The sequence below is a fragment of the Mustela nivalis genome, assembly GCF_964662115.1.
Source record: "Mustela nivalis genome assembly, chromosome: 4".
NCBI classification, from domain to species: domain Eukaryota; kingdom Metazoa; phylum Chordata; class Mammalia; order Carnivora; family Mustelidae; genus Mustela; species Mustela nivalis.
In genome coordinates, this window is record NC_139023.1 from 9150879 (window position 1) to 9178305 (window position 27427).

General features: G+C 34.5%; 1 protein-coding gene across 7 annotated transcripts in view; it reads left to right on the forward strand.

Annotated features, from left to right (window-relative positions):
• Nucleotides 1-27427, forward strand: part of ANKRD17 (ankyrin repeat domain 17) — a 160251-nt gene that overhangs the window by 85037 nt on the left and 47787 nt on the right. For 2 of the 7 annotated variants that reach the window (XM_082727716.1, XM_082727718.1), the window contains exons 4-16: nucleotides 1-148; nucleotides 380-527; nucleotides 2350-2583; nucleotides 5184-5278; nucleotides 7123-7360; nucleotides 9694-9885; nucleotides 10469-10578; nucleotides 12316-12403; nucleotides 14111-14238; nucleotides 14490-14633; nucleotides 15051-15153; nucleotides 16620-17372; nucleotides 21653-21801. In XM_082727716.1, coding sequence (XP_082583842.1) covers nucleotides 1-148; nucleotides 380-527; nucleotides 2350-2583; nucleotides 5184-5278; nucleotides 7123-7360; nucleotides 9694-9885; nucleotides 10469-10578; nucleotides 12316-12403; nucleotides 14111-14238; nucleotides 14490-14633; nucleotides 15051-15153; nucleotides 16620-17372; nucleotides 21653-21801 — 2530 coding nt within the window. The remainder of the gene's footprint in view (nucleotides 149-379; nucleotides 528-2349; nucleotides 2584-5183; nucleotides 5279-7122; nucleotides 7361-9693; nucleotides 9886-10468; nucleotides 10579-12315; nucleotides 12404-14110; nucleotides 14239-14489; nucleotides 14634-15050; nucleotides 15154-16619; nucleotides 17373-21652; nucleotides 21802-27427) is intronic. The other 5 variants (XM_082727717.1, XM_082727719.1, XM_082727720.1 and 2 more) reach the window with 3 other exon arrangements.

A 27427-nucleotide genomic window follows, 5' to 3' on the forward strand; every position in this document is an offset into this window, starting at 1 on the left:
CCGCAGTTTGGCAGAAGCCTGTTCAGAAGGAGATGTAAATGCTGTGCGAAAGTTACTCATTGAAGGGCGAAGTGTAAATGAGCACACTGAGGAAGGGGAGAGCCTCCTTTGTTTAGCTTGTTCTGCTGGATACTATGAGCTTGCACAGGTTCGTATGATAATAATCACACGGGTTGTTTTTGTTTTTTAATCTGGCCTACTTATTAGGAATATAATAAAACTCAACCATTAGGTTCATTTCAACAATAGTTTTGTTAGATACACTTTGTGGTTGTTGGCTCTTTTACTGTAAATGACTAGGTGGGTGTTAGTGGAAGTATGTCCCATATGTTATGAATATATCATTTTCTAATATCATTTAACCTTTTTCTTTCATAAGGTTTTGTTGGCAATGCATGCAAATGTGGAAGATAGGGGAATCAAAGGTGACATTACACCTTTAATGGCCGCTGCTAATGGAGGACATGTCAAAATTGTGAAGTTGCTGCTAGCTCATAAAGCCGATGTCAATGCACAGTCTTCAACAGGTTATGCATATTTCTTTTTCAGTTTCATTAAATAAGAAGACCCTTTGGTAATAATTATTGCACATGACAGTCTTCGCTTATAAAGCTCTGGCAATTCTCTGACTACAAAGTGCTGCATATTTGCATAAGGTTTAATGTATAGAATATATTTTGAATAAAATTTTTCCTCTTTGTTGTGTGAGGATGATCACTTGGTCTTTTAAAGTTCTTTTAGATTAAATTAAATGCTTGCTCAGTTAGAAGGACTACCCTCTTAGAAATGGGCTACAGTGCTCCAACCCAGATTTGCTATTTCTCAGGGGAGAATGGAAGGGAAGATAGGTAGAACAAGAGGGCTGTGGAATGAAAGGCAGGTCTGTCATTGTCTACTGATACTAAATTGTGGCCTATAGAACAACAAAGTATTATGAAAACATTGTGTCCCACAAGGGGGACATGACGTTAGTTTAAACTTTTATTTTTTTTAACTTTTATATATTTTTTCAAACTTGGGCATAGGTGGGTTTATATGAAAGTTATAAAATATTATGAAAATATATTTTGTGCATCTTCATCATGTAAGACTTTAAAATTTGTTAAATATTTTATTTTTAAAGATTTTATTTATTTATTTGAGAGAGAGTGAGAAGGAGCAGTGGGAGGGGCAGTGGGAGAAGGGCAGAGGGAAAGGGAGAAATAGACTCCGTGCTGAGCAGAGCCCAATGTGAGGCTGGATCCTAGGACACCCCAGGATCACCTGAGCTGAAGGCAGATGCTTAACCAACTGAGCCACCCAGATGCCCCAAATTTGTTAAATATTTTTAATAATTTCTAGGAGCTTACAGTTTCTGGTTTGAAGGAGTTTTAGAAACCCTTATTTTACCCAGAATATTAATTTTTTCCCTCTTGTAATGTGAAAGATTTTTATCATCCAGAGGAACATTTTTCAAATTACTTTAGCTTTGATAGTTAGCTGGTGTTTGAAGTTGCAGTGAAAACAATTATGTATGATTAAAGGGGCAGTATGAGATATATCTACGTATGATGAATAATCACAAAAAATAAAGCATGTGAAACTTTTCTCTAAAGTTAGAATGAACATAACTTTTTTCCTCCTATGAAAAGTTTAAATTTTAGAATTGCTCAGTTCTTTTATAACTGTACAGTTATGGCAAGTGAATTTCTTTTCAACATATATTTGACACTGATAATAAATGGAAAAGAGCTGGGAGTTGATTTCAGTGAGATAAAAGGCAATGGGAAAGGAATTATATGTATTATCTAAATGTATTAAGATTATAGTCTCCCCATCTGCCTGTGGCTCAGGTCATGATCCCAGCATCCTGGGATCTAGAGTCTGACATCTCAATGGGCTCCCAGCTCAGTGTGGAACCTGCTTCTCCCTCTCCCTCTGCCTGCTACTCTCCCTGCTTGTGCTTCTCTCTCTTTGACAAATAAATAAAATCTTAAGAAAAAAAAATTACCATCTCCCATTTTAGTTTTCTTCTTGATGATAAATTAGGCTCTTTTTATTTTAGTATTTTATGTTAATATCTTTTTGCTTTTCCTTGAATGGGAAGAAATCAGAGAGGGAGACAAACCGTGAGGGACTCTAGACTCCATGAGCCAAACTGAGGTTTACAGAAGGGAGGGGTGGAGGTATGGGGTAACCAGGTGGTGGGTATCAAGGAGGGTGTGTGTGGAATAATGAGCACTGGGTGTTATACACAACTAGTGAATTGTTGAACACAACATCAAGAATTAATGATGTATTATATGCTGGCTAATTGAACATGATAATTAAAAATATAAAATATTTTTTTGTTTTTCTCTATTAAAATAGGCAATACAGCACTTACATATGCTTGTGCTGGAGGCTATGTAGATGTTGTAAAGGTGCTCTTGGAATCCGGTGCTAGTATTGAGGACCATAATGAAAATGGTCATACTCCGCTTATGGAAGCTGGAAGTGCTGGACATGTGGAAGTAGCCAGATTGCTGCTAGAAAATGGGGCTGGCATTAATACGCATTCCAATGAATTTAAAGAGAGTGCACTTACATTAGCTTGTTACAAAGGTACGGCATAAAACATTTTTTTAAAATGAAGTTTTAAATACATGATATGACTGTTACTTTACGTAATACAGTTTTTAAATTAAAAAGTTAATTAAGAGGTGGTAATAGAATATTATATGTAATTAACTTAAAAGTTTAAAGTGTTTCAGAGTTTAATATGTAAAGTTTGAAATATAGACTTAATATTATAAATATATTGTCAGTGAAAAATGATTGTTAAATGGTTCAGTTGTTTTATCAGAAATGGTTAATTTTAATTATGCACTGTAATTTTTCATGGGTTTTGTGTCAGAATATTTTGTGTGGTTCACACGAAAGAATCCTCTTGATTCCAGAAGTATTTAACCTGTAAGGTTAAAAGTAAATATAGTAAAAGTAGCTTCTATTAACAAGAAGGTGCTTAAGCTATTTCACATGACACTAAGAAGGAGAAAAACTGAAGAGATAGGTGGAGATTTGAGAAATGAAATGTGGTGTGAGGAGAGTTTGGATTCTTAAAGAACAATGTTGGAATATCATCAACACATTTAATAAAGTTAGAAGGAAGAGCTGGTTGAAATTGATAAAAACACCTACCTGTACATACCTAACTGTACAAAAGGGGTATATTATATTTTAAATGATGTTAGTCAACCTGAAAATATTGGTAATACCGAAAAATGCCATCCTTTGCGAGGGCAAGACAATTGTCTGGAAAGTTGCTTATTCTTCAGCTAGTAAATGCTCTAGATTCTAGGTTCTAAAAAGATAACCTCAGAGCTACCACATGCTTCTCAGACTACCTTTTTGACAGATAAATGGCTATAAACCAAGGAACTTTTTTAAAAGGTAAATTTTATGTTTGCATAGCCATTCAGTTCAGTGTTTTCATACCATCTGCTGCTGTCATGTTTATATAATAAAATAAGTGGTAAATTTTTGACCTTGAGGCATCAAGTAAAAACTCTTACAAGTTAAGGTACAGAATTTAAGCCGGCACTCACTCTCAATGGCTGAATCACTTCCCCCACCAAGTTTGTGAGGGAATACCTTCTTAAATTATACAACTAAGGCTTTGATCGCCACACCCTAGTTGTGGCTCTGGTGGTGTTTTGTTCCGTTCTATCTCATAGTGACCAAGGTTGGAATATGAGGTCCCCTGATAATTTCCTTTAAAAACATGGTTAGAATAACATAAATGACTACAATTTAAGTTAAATGTGAAAATATGCTCTATCTAAACTGCTTTCGGTTGTCTGGTGTTAACAGAGTCTCAGATTAAGGATGGTTAGGAAACACAGCTGAGGTCCCTTACTTCCCCAGTACTGTTTGGTAATTAGCAGAGGCTTATCTTCATTGGGAGGAGCGGAATTAAAGCCTTGGGACAGCCTCTCCAGGCAAGCTAATTGATTGGGTGGCTCTCTCCCCTTTTCACAAGTACTTTTGAACCTGGAACTGGCTGTATTTTACTATTGGGTCCCAGCTGGCCAGAAGAGCTTTGAGATGGGGCTACATATAACTACTCTTCCCTCTCTCCTTTGCTTGTAGCCCCACCCTGCTTTCCAAGGGGCGTCTGAGGTTGGGGCTTGCAGGCTTTAATTAGAAGCTGGATATAGAACTGAGCTGGTGGAGAACATCTCTGCTACTTACAAGGATCCATGGACCCTCTCCCTTTCCTCTATTTCGGGTGAGGTCTTCTAGGATATAGATTGACAAGGAGGAGATGGGGAAGGGCTAGAACTCAGGCTGAGACTGAACTTGATGTGGCTCTTTGGGAAGGGAAAAAGACTGAGAGGAAAGGGAGGTAGGTAGTTAGCAAAAACAAGATTCAGCAGATGTTACAGTTACTTATTGAAGTTTTCGTTGTTTATGAGTTTACCGTCCACTGCTTCCCCTTAGTCCTAATTGATTGAGAATTGATTGCAATTCCTTCCAAATAAAGTTGGAAAAAATTAGTCATTTTTCTACTGTTTCTTACATAGTGTCTGAAATCCTAAAAAACATCTTGTCTTTTTAACTACTAATAAGGTGTCTTTATTTGAACTGAAGCTTATGGTTTATTTGAAACTGCATAAATATAAATATATGAGTATTGTATATATGTATGTGCATGTATGTTTATTTCTAAATAGGTGAATAAGTATAAACTAAATGAGGTGGTTTCAGATATATATATATGTATAATCCCAATTTATAAACAGATTATTCTTAAAAACTTTATGAGTTAGTAATTGAAACTTAAAATGCATTTCCTCTTAGAAATAACTTCAGTCATTATTATCCCAGGCTACTAATTCATGAAAGTTAATTTGTTCTGTAGCATAAATAAATGTAACATGCCCTAGCTCTTAAAAGGTGGTAGAGGGCATATTCTGGATTTTGGATTTTAATGGCATCTTTACTCACTTGCAGCAAGGATTGTAGTATAAGGAGTAGAATTACAAGTATCACTTTATAATTTATGTGTTACAGTTGAGGGTGGTTTGCAGCTGACTTTAGTATTATGCTTATAAATGTATTACTATAAGTTAAATATAAATTCTCAAAGTATTATAAATTTTTTCTTACATTTTTTGGAATAATAAAATATTTTAAAGTAATCTTACACATTTTTGGTTTAGGACATCTAGAGATGGTGCGATTTCTTTTGGAAGCAGGCGCAGATCAAGAGCATAAAACAGATGAAATGCACACTGCTCTAATGGAGGCTTGCATGGTAAGACTGGTGAAATACATACATGAAATATATCTATATATAGTTCATAGAGACAACGCTAGTGTCTTTTCCTTGAGTTCAAAGATTTGTTTATCATAGATTTATTATTATAGAGCAGAGCCTCAGCTATCTGAATTATCAATAGCATTCAGAGCCAGTTGTATAGTGTTAACTTCTTTCTATTAAAGGTCCTTTCTGGAGCTTTACAGCACTACTTTTATTTTCTCATTCTCACATAACTATGCTGGTATTACACAGTTGGCACAAAGAGCAACTTTTTAATTTTTAGTTTTTAATTTAAATTTTTAATTGCATTAAAAGTTAATTAGGGATAATGCTAAGCAGAGCATGTTCATCAAACTGATCATTTAAATTTGAATGAAAAATGAAAATTTGGAAATTAGACTATTATTTGTGTAACATAATTCCCCCTCTGTGTATGGTCTTTTCTGAGCCCTTAATTTCCTTTTTAAGAACTGTTTTTAGGGTTTATACTTAGGAACAGGTAATAATAGTATTCTTACTTAAACTTCTGTATCTTAGTCTGTGATTTGTGGCACAGAAATGAATCAGAATGACATTATAGGCTGATTTTGAGAAAAATATGCCAAAGATAGAAAAAGGCCCCAAATGAATTTAAGTTTCTTCTCTCAATGAAAGGATGTTCAATTTTAATTACTAATTTTTAAAAATACCAGATAGTTAGTTAAGAATTGAATTAGCCATGCCAGTTTTTGCCTTAATAAATGATCCTTTGCAGAAACAGGAGTTTTGAGGGTCTTAAGTTCTCATCTGTTAAAATTAGGGTAATATCCTTCTCTTAGGTTGTTGTGAGCCTTAAATAATGTCATGTATTTAAGACACATCAATAACATTCCCATGCTAAGGAACTTAAAACATCCTTGTGACAACCACTAGAGAACTGTGTTATAAGTAGATGAAAGATACTGGTAGTGGCCAGACATTTTGAAGCTTGCCAAGAGATTGGGATTTTAAGGTGGATTTTAAAGGAAATACAGGAGTTAATGATGGAGGGAGAAAATTCTGAGCCCAAGGAACACAAAGTAACCATTGTAATAGGGCATTAAAGTTGTGCAGTGTGGCAAGTACAGAGGTAAAAATGGGTGTGACATGTTCAGAAGAAGATGAAATGTCTGTAAGGTAATACAGACTAGGAAAAATCACATTAAAGGCGAAAAAAGAGAGCCTTGGGGTTGCCTATGGTTAGGAAAGTTGTGGGAAAGGGAGACTAGCAAAGGAGACAGAAGATAGTAAGAGAATATTCTTTTTTCCTTTAATTTTCACTGGCGTTTGAATGTTGAACAACAAAAGGGAAGTACTGTGTACAAATTTTGTTTCCTTTCCCCTAACACATTATCTAAATTCTCTGCCGTCTCCAAAAAGTATTGGATTTTTCTTTTTCTATCTAATCAAAAGTTTGCTTCTCCTTAAGGTTTCTACACAAATACTGTTTTCCCTTTCTAAGCTTTATCCATGTAGCATTTAAGTATATATTGTGCAGTGCTGGTGTTGTTTCATAATAGTCTTTTGTTACATGTACTTAATGTCTTTTTTCTCCCAAAGGTTAATAAGCCTCTTGATTGAAGGGAGGTATTATTGTTCTACAAGTTTCATAGCCTCAATCTCTGTTTCATGGTCTATGCCACAGACATATAGATAGATGGTCTCATTTAATACTTGCTTTCTCAACAGTTAAATGTAGATTAATTCTTATTTGAATGGAGATTGGTAAACCTTCGTTGTATAGTAATTGAGAAGTGTTCACATTTTTAATATTTCTTTTAATGGTGCTGATTTAATTTTTTTAATTGCATTGTAATTAGGATGGCCATGTTGAAGTAGCTAGGTTACTTCTTGACAGTGGTGCCCAAGTGAACATGCCTGCTGATTCATTTGAGTCACCATTGACTTTGGCTGCATGTGGTGGTCATGTGGAACTTGCGGCTTTACTCATTGAAAGAGGAGCTAGCCTGGAAGAGGTCAATGATGAAGGTTATACACCACTGATGGAAGCAGCTCGTGAAGGACATGAAGAAATGGTGGCATTACTTCTAGGCCAAGGTAACCATACCAGTGAAAACACTAAAGCACAAATATTTAAAATAAAAGGTTGCAATATTATAAAATTGGGTTTATGTGTTTCATCTTTCTAGTAGATTTGTAATGAGATGTTGTCACAAAAATGAATGAAAAGGTATTTGCTTTGAAAATAGCTTCTGAGCTGTGCAAAACAAAACCAGATAGACTTCTTTAATATTAAGCTTTCAGATATCGCACGCTTTGTGAGTAGAGACAGAATTGGGGATGAGTTAGGGTGGTAGATTATGTAGGGGCATATAAGAGATTTAGCATTTCTCAGAGTAATATATTGAGAGAATTCCTCTTGGGGATAAAAACTTATTAATAAATAGTTAAGGTATCTAGTGTTTCATGAAACAAAATGGGGTAGTCCTCCCATAAGGATGGATGTGATGAGACGTGATGAGAATGCAAGAATGCATTTGTAAGAAGCTGTCAAGGAGTCAACACACAGTGGACTTTATGCTTGGGAAAAGTGACACATTTATTTTGCATTATTAAGGAACCTTTAGTTTAACAGACAAAAGGCTGATAGCCAAGAGGTATAAAGAACTTCTCAAACTCAACACCCCCCAAAACAATAATCAACTCAGAAGATGGGCAGAAGACATGAACAGACATTTCTCCAATGAAGACATACAAATGGCTAACAGACGCATGAAAAAAATGTCATCACCATTAGCCATGAGGGGAATGCAAATCAAAACCACATTGAGATACCACCTTACACTAGTTAGAATGGGAAAATTTGACAAGGCAAGAAACAACAAGTGTTGGAGAAAGGGGAACCTCTTATACTATTGGTGGGAATGCAAGTTGCTACAGCAACTTTGGAGAACAGTGTGGTGTGGAGGTTCCTCAAAAAATTAAAAATGGAGCTACTCTCTGATCCAGCAAATGCACTACTGAGTATTTACCCAAAGATACAGATGTAGTGAAAAGAAGCAGCATATGTACCCCAATGTTCATAGCAGTAATGTCCACAGTAGCCAAACTGTGGAAAGAGCTGAGATGCCCTTCAACAGATGAATAGATAAAGAGGATGTGGTCCGTACACGCAAAGGAATATTACTCAGTGATCAGAAGGTTTAATATCCAGCTTCTGCCTCCACATGGATGGGACTAGAGGAGATTATGCTAAGTAAAATAAGTCAAGCAGAGAAAGTAAATTTTCGTATGGTTTTATTTATTTGTGGAACATAAGGAATAGCATAGAGGACATTAAAAGGAAGGGAAAAATATAGGGGGTGGGGGAATCGGAGTGGGAGATGAACCATGAAAGACTATGGACTCTGGGAAACAAATAGGGTTTTAGAAGGGAGGAGGGTAGGGGGAGGGGTGAGCCTGGTGATGGGTATTAAGGAAGGCATGGATTGCATGGGGCACTGGGTGTTACACGCAAACAATGAGTCATGGAACACTACATCAAAAACTGCTGTACTGTATGGTGACTAACATAATATATTAAAATTTTTTTTTTAAAGTAAGGTACCTTCAGAAGTAATCTCCTACCTCTCTGTATATGTAGCCAAGTTTTATAATCTCTTTTAGTAGTAAAGTTTTTGTTTGGACAAATTTAAGAAGAGTGGCACATTTTTTAAAAACTGTATTGGCTAGAACTTTAAGTGCAGAGATTTTGTAGTATACTTTTTACATTTGAATCACAGCTCCAGTGCTTGCTGATTTTGTAACTTTAGGCAAATTCCTAACCTGTGCACTCTATGACAAATAACGTTCAAAAATCTTTATATATAATATATATAAATGTTCACAACAACCCTACAGATAACAAACTTAAATATAAGAAGTATTCTATGGTGAATGGTGGTAGTACTGATAATAATAATGTTGTTGTGGCCTTGGGCAAGTTAATGAACCTCAATTTCCTTAGCTGTGAAATGGAGCCAATAAGAACATGTAAAATGCTTTCAAATATTGCCTGGCAAACAGTAATAGTGTATTAAATGTTAGCTAACATCATCATCATCATCAACATCATTAATTTTGAATCTTTATAACAAGGGAGTGTCATTTATTTTTCTAAATAAGTTCTTTTATCACCCGGTTTGTACCTTCTGGCTGAATAAATCTTCCTGAAGCTCTGTGCATCAGATATGGACTCGTGGGTATATTTTTAATAATTTTCTTTATTTGTAATTACCTCTTTGAGTAGGGGAGAAGCATTTTATTATTTAGGAAAATAAATCGTAAAATAATGCACATGTTCATTTTTGAAGTATAGTTATTAGGAAACATGTTTTGCTTATTGAAATAAGTTAATGACTTTCTTAAAATAATTAGAATTTTTGTTCTAGGAGCCAATATCAATGCACAGACAGAAGAAACTCAAGAAACTGCCTTGACTCTGGCTTGCTGTGGAGGCTTTCTGGAAGTGGCAGACTTTCTAATAAAGGCAGGAGCTGATATTGAACTAGGTTGTTCTACCCCTTTAATGGAAGCTGCTCAAGAAGGTCATTTGGAATTAGTTAAATACTTATTAGCTGCAGGTAGGCATGTTTGCATTTGGGAGGAGTTTGTACATGATTTATTTAAATAAAAATGTTACAATGCAAATAATTTTTTTCTTACACACTGAATATGTATTTAAAATATGTTAAAAATGGGGTCAACTGTTGTGTGTATTCTGCATAAATAACTTACCTTATGAAGTTTGAAGTATCTATAGCTTTAATTTCAAGCAGTAATTATTTATGTTTTTTTCTTGCTTTTAAAATGCTGATAATATTCTCTGTTTCTAGAAGTGGATAGGGCTATTTGAGGAGATGTGACTTATGTAGAAGAAATTTCTATGTCCCGGGGTGCCTGGGTGGCTCAGTGGGTTAAAGCCTCTGCCTTCAGCTCAGGTTGTGATCCCAGGGTCCTGGGATTGAGTCTTGGGATCGAGCCCCACATCGGGCTCTCTGCTCAGCGGGGACCCTGCTTCCTCCTCTCTCTCTGCCTGCCTCTCTGCCTACTTGAGATCTCTGTCAAATTAAATAAATAAAATCTTTAAAAAGAAAAATTCTATGTCCAGCATGTATGTCTTATGGTTCTTTTATTAAGTCTCTGTATTGTTTAATACCACCACAGGAGCTAATGTTCATGCTACAACAGCAACAGGGGATACAGCACTAACGTATGCCTGTGAAAATGGTCACACTGATGTAGCAGATGTCCTACTTCAGGCAGGAGCAGATCTGGTAAGCTAGGTCACTTTTTAAATTCTAATACTTAAAACCAAGACAAGAAATTAATTTAAAACTCTAGGAGATTACAGGCAAAAGTGTTTCTTCTAATTTTTTGTTGGCCTTTTTACCATTTTTTTTCTCTTTGGGCATATTTTCTTTCCACATTGTTTGGGTTCTGTTATTATTCTTCTTGATAGCAGGGTTAGCCAATCTATTTCCCCTTGTTCTCCATAATAAAAGGGAAATTTTATCTTTAATGTTTTAGTACAAATTAATTTTTTCTTAGGTACTTAGGTATTTTTGGAAGGTAAGTATTTAATAAGTAGTCTTTTCACTCATATAATTTATAATTCTGTTGAAAGGATGTAATACTGAAGTCATTGTATGATAGATATTTATAAAGAGATAAAGTACAGACAGTAGAGAAGCTCAGGAGAGGTCACGAAGTCATCTGAGAATACTGTATTTTGGGTTGGGTAAGGTTTAAAAAAGGTAGATAGGGCACTGTTTTGAGGAAAGAGATATGAGCACAGCCTGAGAGGTAGGGAAGCAAAAGCAAACATGTATGGGGATAATACTCTCCCAGTTTAGCATGTGAGGGAGTAGAAGTGAGACATGGAAAGGTAGTTAAAACTTAAGTAACCATATTTTCATGGGGCTGAGATTAACAAACAGATTTGTATTCCTGTAAAAGATCCTAGTTTATGACAAAACTTCATACATGCAAGCAAGAAAAGACTCCATTGATCAGTTTTGTAAACTTTGTTTCATTTCTCTTTCCTCATTTATGGAAGGAAAGCGTGAAACTGGAAATGGGATTACTGTTGTGTCTTGCATGTGTTGGTACAGTTCTCGAAGCAGTTATGACACATGTTATACTCTTGTTAGTTGTGTGCATATTTCTTCTAAATTAGATTTTGAATTTATTCAACTTAAGAACTATATTTCCAGTGCTTACCACAGTAGTTGTGAAACATACAGCAATGTAACCTTGTTTATTAGTTCATTGCAATTCAAATAACTTAGTGTGTGGCTTAAGAGAAAAATCAAGTTATTAATCAGATGTGAATGTGTGTATATATATATGTATATATATATACATATATATAAATGCTTTATAAACTGTTTTTTTTCTGACCTTTATATTCTAAGATCTGAAAATTTCTCTAATAGTGTTCTCAATTTCTCAGCAATCACAAGAATGCCGTAGATTCTCCATCCTTTTGAGACCCTGAAATCTCTAGTAACACCTTATAATTGGTGGTTTTCTGGATATTAGATCATTAACTCTGATGTTTTCATATAAGGTAACATGGAGTTAATGGAAAGTCAATAAAGAAGGAAATGACGTACTGCAGAAATTCCTATAGGTAGGCTACAGACTAACAAAAGGAAGATCACTTGGAGTGGATAAGGAAAATGCTGATTATGCTGACTGGAGAGGGCTGGGTTAGAGCGCCATTCACTGTTCAAGTTACACAGCCCTTTGGGAGAGAAGGAAAAATTACCCAGATAGATTTAGATGAGGGCGTCAGAATCACATGAATATAACTTCAGTTCTTAAATTATATCTGTAGAACATGTTTCTAATTTGGGATTTTTAAAATTTAAAGATGTATTCCTTAATTTGTTTCAAAGCATGATATTTAATATATTAAGATTCAGAAATTAGTCCAACTCTTTTCCTTTTGATATTCATGTAAAAGAACAACTATTCACTAGCAATTAAATTATGTTTTTTTTTAATAGGAACATGAATCTGAAGGTGGAAGGACTCCTTTAATGAAAGCTGCAAGAGCTGGTCATGTTTGTACTGTTCAGTTCTTAATTAGTAAAGGTAGGTTTGTGTAAAGCAGTAGTTTTTCCCCCAAAGATGTCTATTCCCTGCCCTGGGTTGTTTAGAGATTGAGAGGTAAAGGACGTTTTGAGGGTATCACTAGTGGAGGAGTGCTACTGAGATTTTGTGAGTTGATAAATATCCTGCAATGCATAGAACATTTCCAAAGTAGGAGGAATTGTGATACTGAATACGAGCCTTGTATAAAGAAAAATTTCTCTATGTAAATCTTTGAGGGTTTAGATAACCTAAAATCTGTTCTGTTTATTTAATAATATATCTTGAAACCTGTATTTTTATGTTTATGCCACTGAGATACTTAAGGGCAGGTCACTGTTCTACTTTACATTTCCTTGGGCCTAAGTTTCCTTCTTTGTAAAATATAGAAATGGTCATAAATACAGCACAAAAATATTCAAAATTGAAATGTGAAAAAAATGCCAAAATGCTTGGAGGATTTCATCTATGGTCAGTAATTCCACTTTGAATATCAAAAACCATTTTAAATGACAAAAGTAGCATCTTATTACTTCCTTTAAGTTATTTGTTAGGTGTTCACTACATAAGCTCAACTTGAAACAGTTTTTTTTTTTTAATGATTTTTTTTAAAGATTTTATTTATTTATTTGACAGACAGAGATCACAAGTAGGCAGAGAGAGAGGAGGAAGCAGGCTTCCTGCCGAGCAGAGAGCCCGATGTGGGGCTCAATCCCAGGACCCTGGGATCATGACCTGAGCCGAAGGCAGAGGCTTTAACCCACTGAACCACCCAGGCGCCCCAATTTGCAACAGTTTTTATGCAGATTTCCTCATTCTTAAGTACAGAAGATGAAAGATTTTGTTTGTTTCAACATTCATAAAAGAAAGGCTGTGCAAGCCATGTGTAATTAAAAAGACAATATATACTATTTCCTTCTTAGCATAAATACTGAAGAAATCTCAAGTTTGTAATTGTTTATAGGAAAAGAAAATAAATTAGAAATAACCTTGGTCAAATTATTTTAGGCAATTTGAACACTTGTATGTTTATACCATAGTATTCTCAAGAACGGAATTATTTACCTAATCACCATTCTCTCTCTTTGATAAATCTCTCTCTGGTTCCATTTTCTTCCTGCTGTTTTATTTCCATTTCCCACATTGCCAAGCACAGTGCTTTAAGTCAGAGGTGAATTCGTATTGAGGGCATGGTGTACCCGTTTTCATTCTCAGATACTTCCCAGTGAAAGAAATCAATAGTAGTATTACTTTCTATTTGGTAGTAATATTACTTTCTATTCCTTGTTAATTGTCTATGTAGTTAACTCATAGGAGGCAATGTGATTTATTTTTATTGCTTTTTAATCATTTTTTCTTTAATGGAAGAATTTAACATGGAGATAAACTTTTAGGTTTTTCTTTTTTGAACAGTGATTATATTAGAAGTAATGTATACATTTAGCCTTCTGCCAGTGCTTACTGAAATGTTTATTGATGAAATTATGTCATGTTTGTCTGGGATTTGTTTTAGAGTAATTCATGTTGGGAGAGGAGAATTGATAAGGGTTTATGTGAAATGGGATTGTGTCTTTATGATCACTGAAGCTGGATAAGGAGCATGTGGGTTTTCATTATGTTATTCTCTCTACTCTTTATGATTTTGAAATTTACCGTAACTTAAGAAATAGCAGTCTACTGACATGATTTTCTATGTCTTGTCTGTTTCAGGAGCTAACGTGAATAGAACCACAGCTAATAATGACCACACTGTACTGTCCCTGGCCTGTGCAGGGGGTCATCTGGCAGTGGTGGAACTACTTTTGGCTCATGGGGCAGATCCTACTCATCGTTTAAAAGTATGTAATTCAAATGTTTCCGGTAGCATTGTGAATTAATTCTTTCTCTTGAACATTAGAAGATATCATCTACCAGTTCTATTTATAATGGCATTTTAAGCATATTCATATTTTTCTGTTTTATTAGAGGAAAATGTTCTTTACCTAAGATTTGAATATGTCTGGGGCCTATTGGCTTTATCTTCCTAAATGGTTCTGGAAGTTAACTTATTTTTATAATATATTTTTTCTCCTTCCATATCCACTCTTAGGATGGCTCAACTATGTTGATAGAAGCAGCGAAAGGTGGCCATACAAGTGTTGTTTGCTATCTTTTGGACTATCCTAATAACTTGCTTTCAGCCCCTCCACCAGATGTCACTCAGTTAACCCCTCCATCCCACGATTTAAATAGGGTAAGATTCAAAACTAAAGTATTTTATATCTTCTTATCCCTCTTTGGCTCATGGTTTCAATTTAAACTAGATTTGACTATTTTTTGTTACATGTAGTTCTCTTACAGCTATTTAATTTGAAATGGTTAAAGTTGTAATCTGGTATAACATTCAGATTGTAGATTGATGTGATTTTGATTTGCTTATTTACTATGGCCAGAATAGCCATTCAAATTCAAAGTCCATTAAAAAAATGTTATGGGAAAAAAAAATGTTATGGAAAATAATTTGGTGCCAACATATTTTAAGTAAATATGTCAATGTCTGAGATTAATGCCATATTACAAATATTTTGAAGAAGTCTTTATAACTTACTCTTAATTTAAATTATGGAGTGCGTGGGAAAAGCAGAAACATAATCAGTTTCCTTTGTCTTAGGCTCCTCGTGTCCCAGTTCAAGCACTGCCCATGGTTGTCCCACCTCAGGAGCCCGACAAACCACCTGCGAATGTTGCCACTACTCTTCCCATCAGGAATAAAGGTCAGTTACACTTCTGAAGACTGTCTTTTACATGTCACCTGGGTAAAAATGATAAGATTACAAAAAAACTATCCATTTTTCCACAAAAATTGAATTTTACTAAGTTGACATAAAGATTTTTTTTTTTTTTTTTTTTTTTACTGATGAATAAGGCATGTTCCTGGGAGAGAAGATAGTTAATAGCATAATTTATGCTAGAGTTATCAGTATTATTAGGAGAAATTCAGATGCTCATCTTTGATGCAGTTCTGATTATCCACGATTCCTCTAATAACTGGTCATTTCTATTCATGTTAAAATATTAGGGCTGGGTATAGTTGGATGACATTTTTGTAAATTACTTAAATTTCTGTAGTGATATAAGACTTAACAATTTAGATCAAAATTAAAATATATTTTAGAATAACTGGTTTGATATAGATTTTATATCTGGGCTACCTTTTCTTAACCAATAATTAAAAGTTACTTCAGATAAGCTTGTTTGTTTCTCTAGAATTCTGAGGTCCATATTTGACTTGTGGATGTTACACCATGCATGTTCTTAAGTTATGTCCCAAAACATTACAGCTACCAGTTTGAATCAGTTTTTCTTTTTAAAAAGTTTCACCTGAAGAACCATGCAGTTATAATTTTTTGGTTTTTGGCTACCTATATTATTTTACCAACAAGAATACTAAGTATTTCCACCAGCTCTTTACAGTCACTACTACCAATCTAGAGCCTTGGCATCTTTTTCAATTAGTGTAGCAAACAGCTGATTGCTACACCCATAGCCAGATCTGTTTATTCACCTGGCTGTCAGAAGATACAGTGGATGGCATAGTCCAGCATCTTTTCTTCCAGGGAAACTGAATCCCAGTTCTCTACTGGCCAGGTAGCTGTGTGAATATGTGAATTTATATCTTGCCTTTATCAGTCTTGAAGATGGTAGGCCCCCAACAAAGACAAATTTTAGCTGGATTTAATTTCCTGGTACTTCTCAGTGGTTTGGGTACTCTTTGTGTGTATGTGTGTGTGTTTAAAAGACATAGACTATCAAATGTGGAAAAACCTTAACTTAGAGGTCTAAGTTTTCCCTACATCTTAATAATCTAGCATTATTTTTCTGTTCTTATGATAAGTTTTACATCTTTATGACCAGATGAAGTGTCTACACATAGCCTTAGATTTTACTTTAATTGCACCACTTCGATATCACAGACCTGCATCCCTCTATTGTCTAATTTTAGCCATGTAATATTTTTAAAATTATCTTCCCAAAGATTACGCTATGCACATAAAATACATACATTCTATATTTATGATAAAGAAGGTGGATTTGTTTTTAAACTCCTTAACAGTACATTTTCACCTTCTATGGATATGATAACTTGGTGCATAACTGTTGGCACTAAACCTCCCAACAGTAACTCTGTAATGAGGATGCCATTCACGTGCACTTCTGAGGGGGTTTCTTTTTCACACAGCTGCTTCTAAACAAAAGTCCAGCAGCCATTTGCCAGCAAACAGCCAGGATGTACAGGGTTACATCACCAATCAGTCTCCAGAGAGCATTGTAGAAGAGGCTCAGGGAAAGTTAACAGAACTGGAACAGAGGATAAAAGAAGCCATAGAAAAGAATGCACAGCTGCAGTCCTTGGAACTGGCTCACGCTGACCAACTTACCAAGGAGAAGATCGAGGAGCTGAACAAAACAAGGGAGGAACAAATCCAGAAGAAGCAAAAGATTTTGGAGGAACTACAGAAAGTAGAGCGAGAGTTACAACTGAAAACTCAGCAGCAACTAAAAAAGCAGTATCTAGAGGTTAAAGCTCAAAGAATTCAACTTCAGCAGCAGCAGCAACAGTCTTGCCAACATCTGGGACTACTAACTCCTGTTGGGGTTGGAGAACAGCTTTCCGAGGGAGACTATGCACGGTTACAGCAAGTGGATCCTGTTTTGCTTAAAGATGAACCCCAGCAGACTGCTGCTCAGATGGGTTTTGCACCAATCCAGCCTCTGGCCATGCCTCAAGCTTTGCCTCTGGCGGCAGGTCCCTTGCCTCCAGGGTCCATCGCAAATCTTACAGAACTGCAAGGAGTGATAGTTGGACAGCCAGTACTGGGCCAAGCACAGTTGGCAGGGCTGGGGCAAGGAATTCTGACAGAAACACAACAAGGGTTAATGGTAGCCAGCCCTGCTCAGACCCTCAATGACACGCTGGATGACATCATGGCAGGTGGGTTTATATTGTTATGAGCAGGTATCAAATATGATTTGCTTAAGGCGAGTAAGAGTGTGCCAGAATTTTTTGCCATTACCCAACTTGAGAACTATTTTTGGACTCTTGACCCATGTATATCCTTAGAAATACTAGTTCCATCTCAGAAGTTCTCAGACGGATACAGGTCGAATTAAAGATTATTAGCTCATGCAATACGAATGACTGAAACTTTTTGGCTTAGCTGGGTAGGCTGGGAATCTAGGTTTTTTTCAGTAGTGGGATTGATGTTTGAGTTTTTGTTTTCATTTTTATTTTTTCTCTTTAAGTTCAGAACATTAAGATTGAATTTTGGCTTTTGTGCTTCTGTATTCACCAATAAACTGGAAAATTGATAGAAGTTGAAGTGCAAAACTAGTAGCACACATCAGGAGGCTTATTTGTGAACAGAAATACTTTATATCCTAATGGATCAGACTTCAAACCTGATGGATATTTAAAAAAAAAAATTTAAACACCTTTACAACAATAATAAAGTACCATACCAAATAGGGTTTGTTTATACTGTATGTCAGTGGTTTTATCCCCTGTGAATGTTAATGTGTAGTCTCTTTCTAATTGTATTACAGGAAGATGTTATCCCCGGACAGTATCATAGATGATTTATCTTTAAATGTGTAGCTAAAGAAAATCTATTCCATTATAATTAGATTCATTGGCAAGAGGAAATATTTAGAAGGTTGTTTTAATGATTCTGATTTTTGGTACTTTTCAAGATTTCTGTAACAAAGTAGTAAAATGAGATTTTGTAGGGTTATAAACCATAAAAATGCTATATTGAGAAGGGTAATTTTCTTCATTTAGGAAAAAGATAAAGAAAATTTGAAAAGGGAGAAAAAGGGAAAAACAAAGGAAGTAAATCATTGACAATTGGTAGTTTTCATCTGGTGTCTTCCCCTTTTTTTATTCTTTGGTACACTTAAAAGATGACTGAGTTTTTCTACTTTTTGAAACTGTTGGGGCAGTGTTAGATATTATGATGAAATTACATATAATTTGTCTTTCATCCTTTAAAAGAATAAAAAAATTAAATTGTATAGTGTTGAGATATTTAGCTAACATTCAGAAACTAAGACACCAGCTAATGAGACAGGTTTTATACTTAACAAATTGCTCCTAAGTTTCCCAGTTCTCTTTTATTATCATCCCAGCAGTATTATATGGAACAAAGATCTCTGCTAATTTTAGAGGGTATAGTAACTGCCTTGAAAAAAATGGTATTAATCATTAGTAAAAACTGTAAAGATTCTTATATTGATAAACATAAAACTTTTCTGTAGATTTAAGAATTACTGTTAATAACCATTAGGTGGTTAAAATAATTGGGAATACAATTAAAGAGACATTAGTATCTTATGAAAATTGGAGCACAGTAGCCAAAAGTCCCAAGTTTGCTATTACTGACTGTTAGTTTAGGTCATAATAGTGTTCTTTCTCTTGTCAGTTGAACTACCAAAGAATGTATAGAGTTAAGCCTTATTTATCCAATTAAGTGAAGACTGGACATTCCTACCAATGAAAACTTAAAAATTTTTTGATATGCTATTAGAATTTATACAATGTTCTTGGGCAGATTTATCAACGTTGATTTGCCAGTTGTACAATTTTTATACTGATCTGAATTACTGGAGATTTGTAAAGTAGTTTTTCTGTTAATTGTTTTACCAAAGGAAAACAAATTCTGCCTATATGTTTCAGGTGTTTTCATATCAAGAATTTCAAAAGCACGTAACTTTTCAGGAAATATGACAAATATTTCTCATTATAAAAATACTTTATCCCTTTCTTATGCCCATTAATATGGAGAGAGGAGAGATGACCAGAAGGAAGAACAGGATTAAAAGCATCCAGCCACTTACCTGCAGTCCATCCCTATCATCATGCCTTTGCACATGCATAAACATACACATATACTCTTGCACTCACTTCCACAACTTTTCGTTAAACAACTTTTGTGTTAGTACTTGTTCTTTAGGTTGACTAATGACCATTTCCGTTTCTTTCTTTGGGTTTCTTGAAATTTTATAACCTCTTTAGGCTCAGTCTTTCTTCCCCACTGCAGCATAACCTGTTCTTTATTCTTTAACTCCCATTTCTTAGACTGCTCTTGTAAGGTTCAGTCCCTTTCTCTAGTACTTGGCTGGCCCAAATCTTCTGTCTTTCCTGTTCTCTGTACTTACATAGCAAAATCAGTTCCCGGTTTAACCAGTCTTAACTCCTTGCCTTTGCTGTGCTCTCAAGTTCCTCCCTTCCTTACCTGGTGTAAAACTTCCCTGGAGTGTCTGGTTCTCATTTAAAATCTAACCCTAAAATGAAATACCAAGTGTAAAGATCTGTACCAGAGTTCCTTCAGATCCCTGCATACTTACAAGTTGTTACTTTTCTCTCTAGGGGATGGATGAGTGACAGGCAGTTATTTCATTAATTTCATAAGTACCCCAAAGGAAATGAAATGAGGGAACTGGTTTTTCTTAAATCTCCTTTTAGATGAGATCATAAGAACAAGCAATTTGACCAAAAGTAAGAAAACTCATTTTCATATGTTCTTTAAAAGAACTTATTCCAATTAAAATGTAAATAACAATATAGTCATTTAACAATAAAGCTTAGACATTTTGTTTAGTATCATGAAATAAATATCAGTTCTTTGGACAGATTGGTGTTCATTCTGTTTAAGCTAATTTTAGTATTTAGCATTTTCACTTGTGAAAATCCAATCAGAGGAGATTATGGAATCTATTTTAAGAGCCATAGATTTTTTATGGTTTTGAAATTTATATCTAGAATATGTACATTTAAATTATCTTGTTTTTTTTTTTCTTAATACACAAAACCATTGATCAATTTAGTGTATTAGTACATGCCCTTTCCTATTAATCTGGATCCCTAAGATTTCAAACTGTTTTGTTTTGTTTTGTTTTGTTTCCTTCTTTGTTTTTCTTTTAGCTTTTAAGTGGACTTAAAAATGTATAATTATAGAATGTGTGTTGCTATAATGTATATAGTGTATGTTTGTGCCTGAACTAAGGATTTCATGTAAAACAGATTTCTTAATTGACAATTGTGTTTATAATTGTTAAATAAGGTCAATTTCAGTTTTATTCTTGGCAGGATCATAACCTCTTTTGCCTGGTTTCAGATCCAGTTGTGAATCATGATTGTTTTCTGTCTGATGTAGTTGATAAGTATATCGATAACACACATCCACACTACTGTTGACCATTCAAAGATTAATGCCCAAACTATACTAGTGCTATAGTATTTTTAATGGCGGGGCGGGGGGTGGGTAGAAAAGGATTAATGTTCACTTATCCAACTCCAGAAGTGAATCCATGAGAGAATAAAATACCCTCAATTGCCACAACCTTTAGAGTTCTCCCACTTCAAGTATTGACCTAATTAGCCCCTTTTTAATTTGCATATTTTGGTTAAAATAATATAAAGGGAAAATTACACTTAGAACTAACAATATACTTAGAACTAACAATAATCTATATTTGAAGGTTTATTGCATGCATACATTTATTTCTACCTTAATCTTTTAATTTTGTCCTCAAGTCAGTGTAATTGCTGGATTGATTGGGCATTTTAACCCCCACAGAATAATTCTACGTGTGAGAAACTATATTTCTGTGTGAGGATCAAATTTTCATATTTTACTATTCTGTCATAGTAAAGGGCTACCATTCAGAATATTATCATCCCCTTGCCTGCAGTTAGTAAAAGAGTAGAGAGTGTTTTAAATGATTTGAGAGTGAGGTTCACCCCAAACAGTGAAATTACTTTCATTAGAATATGAGGTGTCAAAATGGCAGATTAAAACTCATACTTTTCTCCCTCTGAACTTGGCTATTTTACCTTTTATTCCTTTTCGGATTAAGAAGATACAATGGACAACTATCCATTTGCATTTATATTCAGTTTTAGTTCATAAGATACCCTTTTTGTTTTCAGGGTTATTTTGAATTGGGGTTTTATGATTACATACTGTAAGAGGGGAATTTTATTTTCAGATGGATTATTATTTAGAAAATGGGTTATTCTTAATATGCTTTCTATTTTTAGACTGTTGTCCAAAATCAGAAATAAAATAACCAGAAAAATGAGTTATTAGTGCTATGGCATTCTACCTATAGACATTTTGTTTTAAAAAATCTTTGAATATTTTCTAATAATTATTTCTTACTGTTCCCTAACAATGTTTCATCCTTATTAAGTGCAGTTATTTTGTTCAACAGCAGTCAGTGGAAGAGCATCTGCAATGTCAAACACTCCTACCCACAGTATCGCTGCTTCCATTTCCCAACCTCAGACTCCAACTCCAAGTCCTATCATCTCTCCTTCAGCCATGCTTCCTATCTACCCTGCCATAGATATTGATGCACAGGTAAGCTCCAAATTCTGGAGGGATGGTTTTTAACTAATCATACCATCAGTGAAAACATTAATCGGTGATTTAAATCATCTTAGACTGCTTTGTCTCCAGGCAGAAATCTGAGTCACATTCATGAATAAATTAGAATCCACATTTTAAAAAATAAAATACCAGATGCAGATTATTTTTGATAATTATGTGATGGTTTGGTTTCCGCAGCTGTCAAATAACTTTTTTTTAACTTTAGAAGAGGATGTTAAAAGAAATAACTTCTTTAAGATTAGTTTGTATTTTATTCTAATCTTGAATTAGAAGATATGCTTCTAATTCATAATGGATTACACATAAAAGATTCTTTCATTGATGTATCGTATATACTCAGTTACATTTATATTGTCTTGGAAAGTTCTGATCTTGCTGACTGAAACACGTAGTGAATCTGTGTGTCTGTGTCTGTAGCACTAAATCAAAACTAAACACCCAGTTTTTAGAAAATTAGTTTACCATGTAATCTCAGGGCAGAGTGAAGTTGGAGATAGGAGGCTAGCTGGTGTTTTGTCTTGAAGAAATGCTAAGAGGCTTAGTTTAGGAGACTGCTGGACAAGATAAAGGTTATGTGTCCTTATTCAGGACTGAGAAACGTTTGCAGTTAAGTTTTGTATTTTGATTAATATGTGGGATGGGGAGGGGGTGACGTAGGTGAAGATGGCAGTATACATGATAAAATTTTTTATTTTTTTAATGATCAGTTGTTTATAAACCTGAATTTCAGGAAGGGTGTGTGTGTGTGTGTGTGTGTGTGTGTCCTATTAAGACTGTGTACTCTTAACCTATGAAAATAAAGCTTCCTTTTCATTAAAATGCTTCTTGGCATTTTAAAGAAATTTCACTTCTATTGTTGCTTTCCAAATGTTCATTGTGTTATATGTGCTAACTTTTTTTTGAGCACTTAAAAATGGTCAAGGGCAATTTTAAGGAATTGTGTTGTTTTCAGACCACATATATGAAGAAGCAACTTTTAAATACCCATTTCCGGGCGCCTGGGTGGCTCAGTGGGTTAAGCTGCTGCCTTCGGCTCAGGTCATCATCTCAGGGTCCTGGGATCGAGTCCCGCATCGGGCTCTCTGCTCAGCAGGGAGCCTGCTTCCTCCTCTCTCTCTCTCTGCCTGCCTCTCTGCCTACTTGTGATCTCTCTCTGTCAAATAAATAAATAAAATCTTTTTAAAAAAAAATACCCATTTCCCTGATGAAGAAACCAAGGCTAAGAAAGACATTTAACGTTTTGCTTAAGAGCACTTCTTTTAGCTAAGAAGTGAGGGTTGAGAGTCAGACTTTAGTAGGTCTGATTTCAAAGGCAACCTCCTTAACTACCACACTCTATAACCTTTTAAAAATTACAAAGTATTCATTTGATGATCTACAATGATTTATATTTAATAATGATACAGCATTATAGGGGCACCTGCTTAGTTAGTTGAGCATACCCGACTCTTGATCTCAGGGTTGTGGGATTGAGCCCTATGTGGGGCTCTGTACTGGGTTCTCTTTCCCTCTCCCTCCGCACCTGCCCACTGGTCACACTTTCTCGCTCTCTCTCCCCGCCCCCAAGTAAGTAAATAAATAAATAAAAATACAGCATAATGGAACTGGGTTGAAGTTGGTATTGAATCTGCATTATTTCCCTCCACTCTTTTTTCCTCTGAGGTTATTATGTTGTATGGCTATTATGTTTTAAGGAGAGTTATATTTTTTAGTTTTTGTGGAATCAAGAATTGAACCATAAGCAAAACTAAAAACTTCACCAAAATATAAAAGGATTTAAGAAAAATTATTTTATATAAGAAAAAGTTCCTCCAAGTATGATCGTGATTTTATTTAATTTGAAATTCTTATAGTTAGGGTGAAATTTTACTGGACTATACTACTCAACCATCCATTGCTCTATTATAAATTAATTTCTAAGAAACACATAAATAATGAAATTTTGTTTTTAATTTCCAAAAACTCTAAATTGGGGTGCCTGGGTGGCTCAGATGGTTATGCATCTGCCTTCGGCTCAGGTCATGATCTGCAGGTCTTGGGATTGAGCCCTGCATCAGGCCCCTGACTCAGCGGGGAATCTGCTTCTTCCTCTCCCTCTTTCTCCTCCTGCTTTTGCTCTCTTTGTGTTGCTTTCTCAAATGAATAATTAAAATCTAAAAAAAAAAACCCACAAAAAACAGACAAAAAAAGTATCTTTTGATATTAGTTGACATGCTTATGTAAAAAAGATTTGACTGTGTTCTTAAATATCTGTTCCTTTTTATCTGATCTCCATATCAAGGTTTTTCAGTTTGGTCAGCCTATCATGAGTTATTCTTTTTGTTTAGGAAGTTTAGGAGTTTTCTTTTTGTTTAGAAGTTTAGGAAGTTTCTGCTTTGGAAAACATAATACCAAGTAAACATTCAAAAATAATTGTTCACTATTTCTTCTTTTATTTTTGATGTTAGTTTTTAAAATTTACTAGTTTTTATGGTACCAAGCGGGCATGTTAAGCAGTTGTAAAGATGCTTTTGTACTCAGTTCATCCAAAGTTTTTTCTAGATTCTGAAATAAAAATTCCATGAGATTTTACGTAGTAGATATTGTGGATTATGTGTGATAGCACTGTGCTGTAACAGGCAAATGATATGATAAATTCATACCAAGACTCTAACTCTGTTTAAAAAGATTAAACTTTTTCTAATATTTGAATCTTTTATTTGGTTATTTAACAAATCTTAGCACTTTCATAGATACTAATTTCTTTAACTTTATAACAACCTCATGAGGTGTAGGTAGTATTGTTACTCCCATTTTATAGGTGAAGAAGGTGAGACTTACAGATGTTAACTATTTGCCCAGTAGGTAATTTATGGTGGAGCCAGCTTTCATCCACCCTAGCATTCTGGCTGTAGATTCTATACTCTTAAGCACTGCACTATGCTACCTGTTTTTCAGTTTTTATCTTAGATGTGAATGTTGATTTTAATTATATTAACCTGGCAAATTAGATTATAGAAAATAGGTCTACCACCTGGATGGCAAAGGGTTGTGTGTCTTTCATACTTACAGCTTTTCAACATGTTTTCTTGGCCATACCTCATATTTATATCAAATCTTAATTTAAAGAACAAAAGAAATGTTAAATTTTTTACACCTTCAGTACATGTCTCTTTAATGCTAATGATTCTTAAAATGGTCATACTTTAAACTTCTTTAATTGATCATTATATGCAGAAACTAGTATTTTTAACAGGGATTAGCGAAATCATGTTTAATTTCTGGAACTTGAGAATGCTGAATGTATTCTTTATAAGGTTCCTCAAATCTTACGTAAGATAACTAGAAATTACCTTTGGTGTGCATGTATGTGCCACAGGCTTTCTACCTTTCGTGTAATAGTTTTATTGAATCATGTTTGTTTTGATGTATTTTTTTTTTTATCCGATTTGTTTTGGGTTTTTTTGTTTGTTTTTAAGTAAGCTCTGCATCCAGTGTGGGGCTTGATTAGGAGTTGTATGTTCTGGGCGCCTGGGTGGTTCAGTGGTTAAGCCGCTGCCTTCGGCTCAGGTCATGATCTCAGGGTCCTGGGATCGAGTCCCGCATCGGGCTCTCTGCTCAGCGGGGAGCCTGCTTCCTCCTCTCTCTCTCTGCCTGCCTCTCTGCCTACTTGTGATCTCTCTCTGTCAAATAAATAAATAAAATCTTTAGAAAAAAAAAAGGGAGTTGTATGTTCTACTAACTAAGTAAGCAAGGTGGCCCTTGTCTGGATATTTTTAATATATTTATATTATAAGATATTTTAGTACCATATATGTAGGGAACATCAGTAAATGATAATTTGAAGGAACTTTTTGAGACTTTTATTACATCTTTTAATAGCATAGCTCTAATTTTTATTTTGCTTGAATGGTTATTCTGCATGTAGAAATTAGTAATCATTTACAGACTTTTAAGAACGATTGGTTTTGTATGAAACAGTAAATCTGGCTGAAGGTTAGAGTTGAATACTACTGAGTTAAATATTTTCTGTGTTTTGTGTGAGATTTTGATTGACTCTAAGAGCCACAAATATGAGAAAGTACCAGTTGTTTTGTTCATGGGTGTAAAACTTGTTGTGTTCCTTTCCCCTCCCATTTTCTTACTACATGTTTTTCATGTATTTCTGAACTGCTTGTCATTTTTATTCGCAAACTTCAAAAGGCTTTCCTTAAACTTGGAGTAGCCGGTTCTAGTATATTTTATAAAAGAGAAAAATAAATACTACTTTATGCAGTTTTGCTTTTTTTCCAGTTTTTAATAACATCTATCCATGATTATTTTTTAAAGAAGGTAGGCACTAAAGTTGACTTAGATATCAGGACTGAAATTATAAAGTATGTAAAATTATATTTTGCCTTTAATGGTATAAATATCATTTGTATATTTTTCTCCTGTAGGTTTTGCATACAGAGAATAGTTCAATCACATTATTTTAATTAGAAAAATTGAAGAAATAAGAAGAATGAGTTAATGGTGATATGTAATATGCTGCCATTAAGCATTCTACTTAAAATGTGTGCATTTTAATTGTTTATGTGAGGTTTTAAGCAAGGTATTTACTATTTTACTGACTATTTTCATTATTCTCATTCTCCCTAAATGCTCTCCTTTTTACTTTTTTATTTTTTACCTTTTTTGTATCTTACACATGGCCTCTGACATGTTTAGAGAATGAGATGTCTAGAATTATGAAGGTTATGGAGGTCTACAAAAGGTTAGCACTTGAAGTTCTAATGATTTTCAAAGTGAATTAATTACTTAGATGTAATTAATAGGTCATCTTCCCCTGCCTTTTTTTTTTTTTAACAGACAGTTCAGTTACATTTTTTCATGCATTCCAGCTTATTAAAAGTTGCTTTTTCCATTAATATTGAATTTGTCTCATGATTCCTTCTTATTCTTCAGTCTTACGAACTTGAAGAGTCATGTCAATTTACAGAGTACTTCTACATTGAATATAATTTTAGCATTTTTTTTATAAGACAGAATCATCATAACATCTGTCACATACAAAATAATGTATTTTATGGTATTGTGGGCCAAATGAAAATTTCTTTAGAACGTAAACCTGAATGAGTTCCTTATAAACCTCTGGGCATCGGTCTCCCTTTCAGGTTTCTCTTAGTTACAGATATATGACAATGTATGTGACTTGTTGACCAGTATAACATAACATGACTTTAATGATACATTGCCTTTCAGGAAGCCATCACCTGTATTGTTATCAGTAATATTCAAAACATGTATTTTTTTATTCTATATCATGTTAGTCATTGTTACTTTAACCCAAACTTCTGCTTCAGTTAATTTGTTTCTTAAAGTAATACAAATCAGGATAGTGTGTCTTACCACTTGGGAATTATATAGGTGTTCGTTAGGAAGGTGGAAACCTCACTTCAGGATCTTTTGATTTTTTCATTTTTGTTTTTAGAAGATTTCATATTAGTTCATGAAGTTACCCACTCTTATGTTCCCCAAGGAATTTGACAAGCCCTCTTTTCTTAGTTTTAAATATTTTTTCATTCAACTCTCTTAATACCTTGTTTCTATTTCTCTCATAGTTTGAACCTAAATT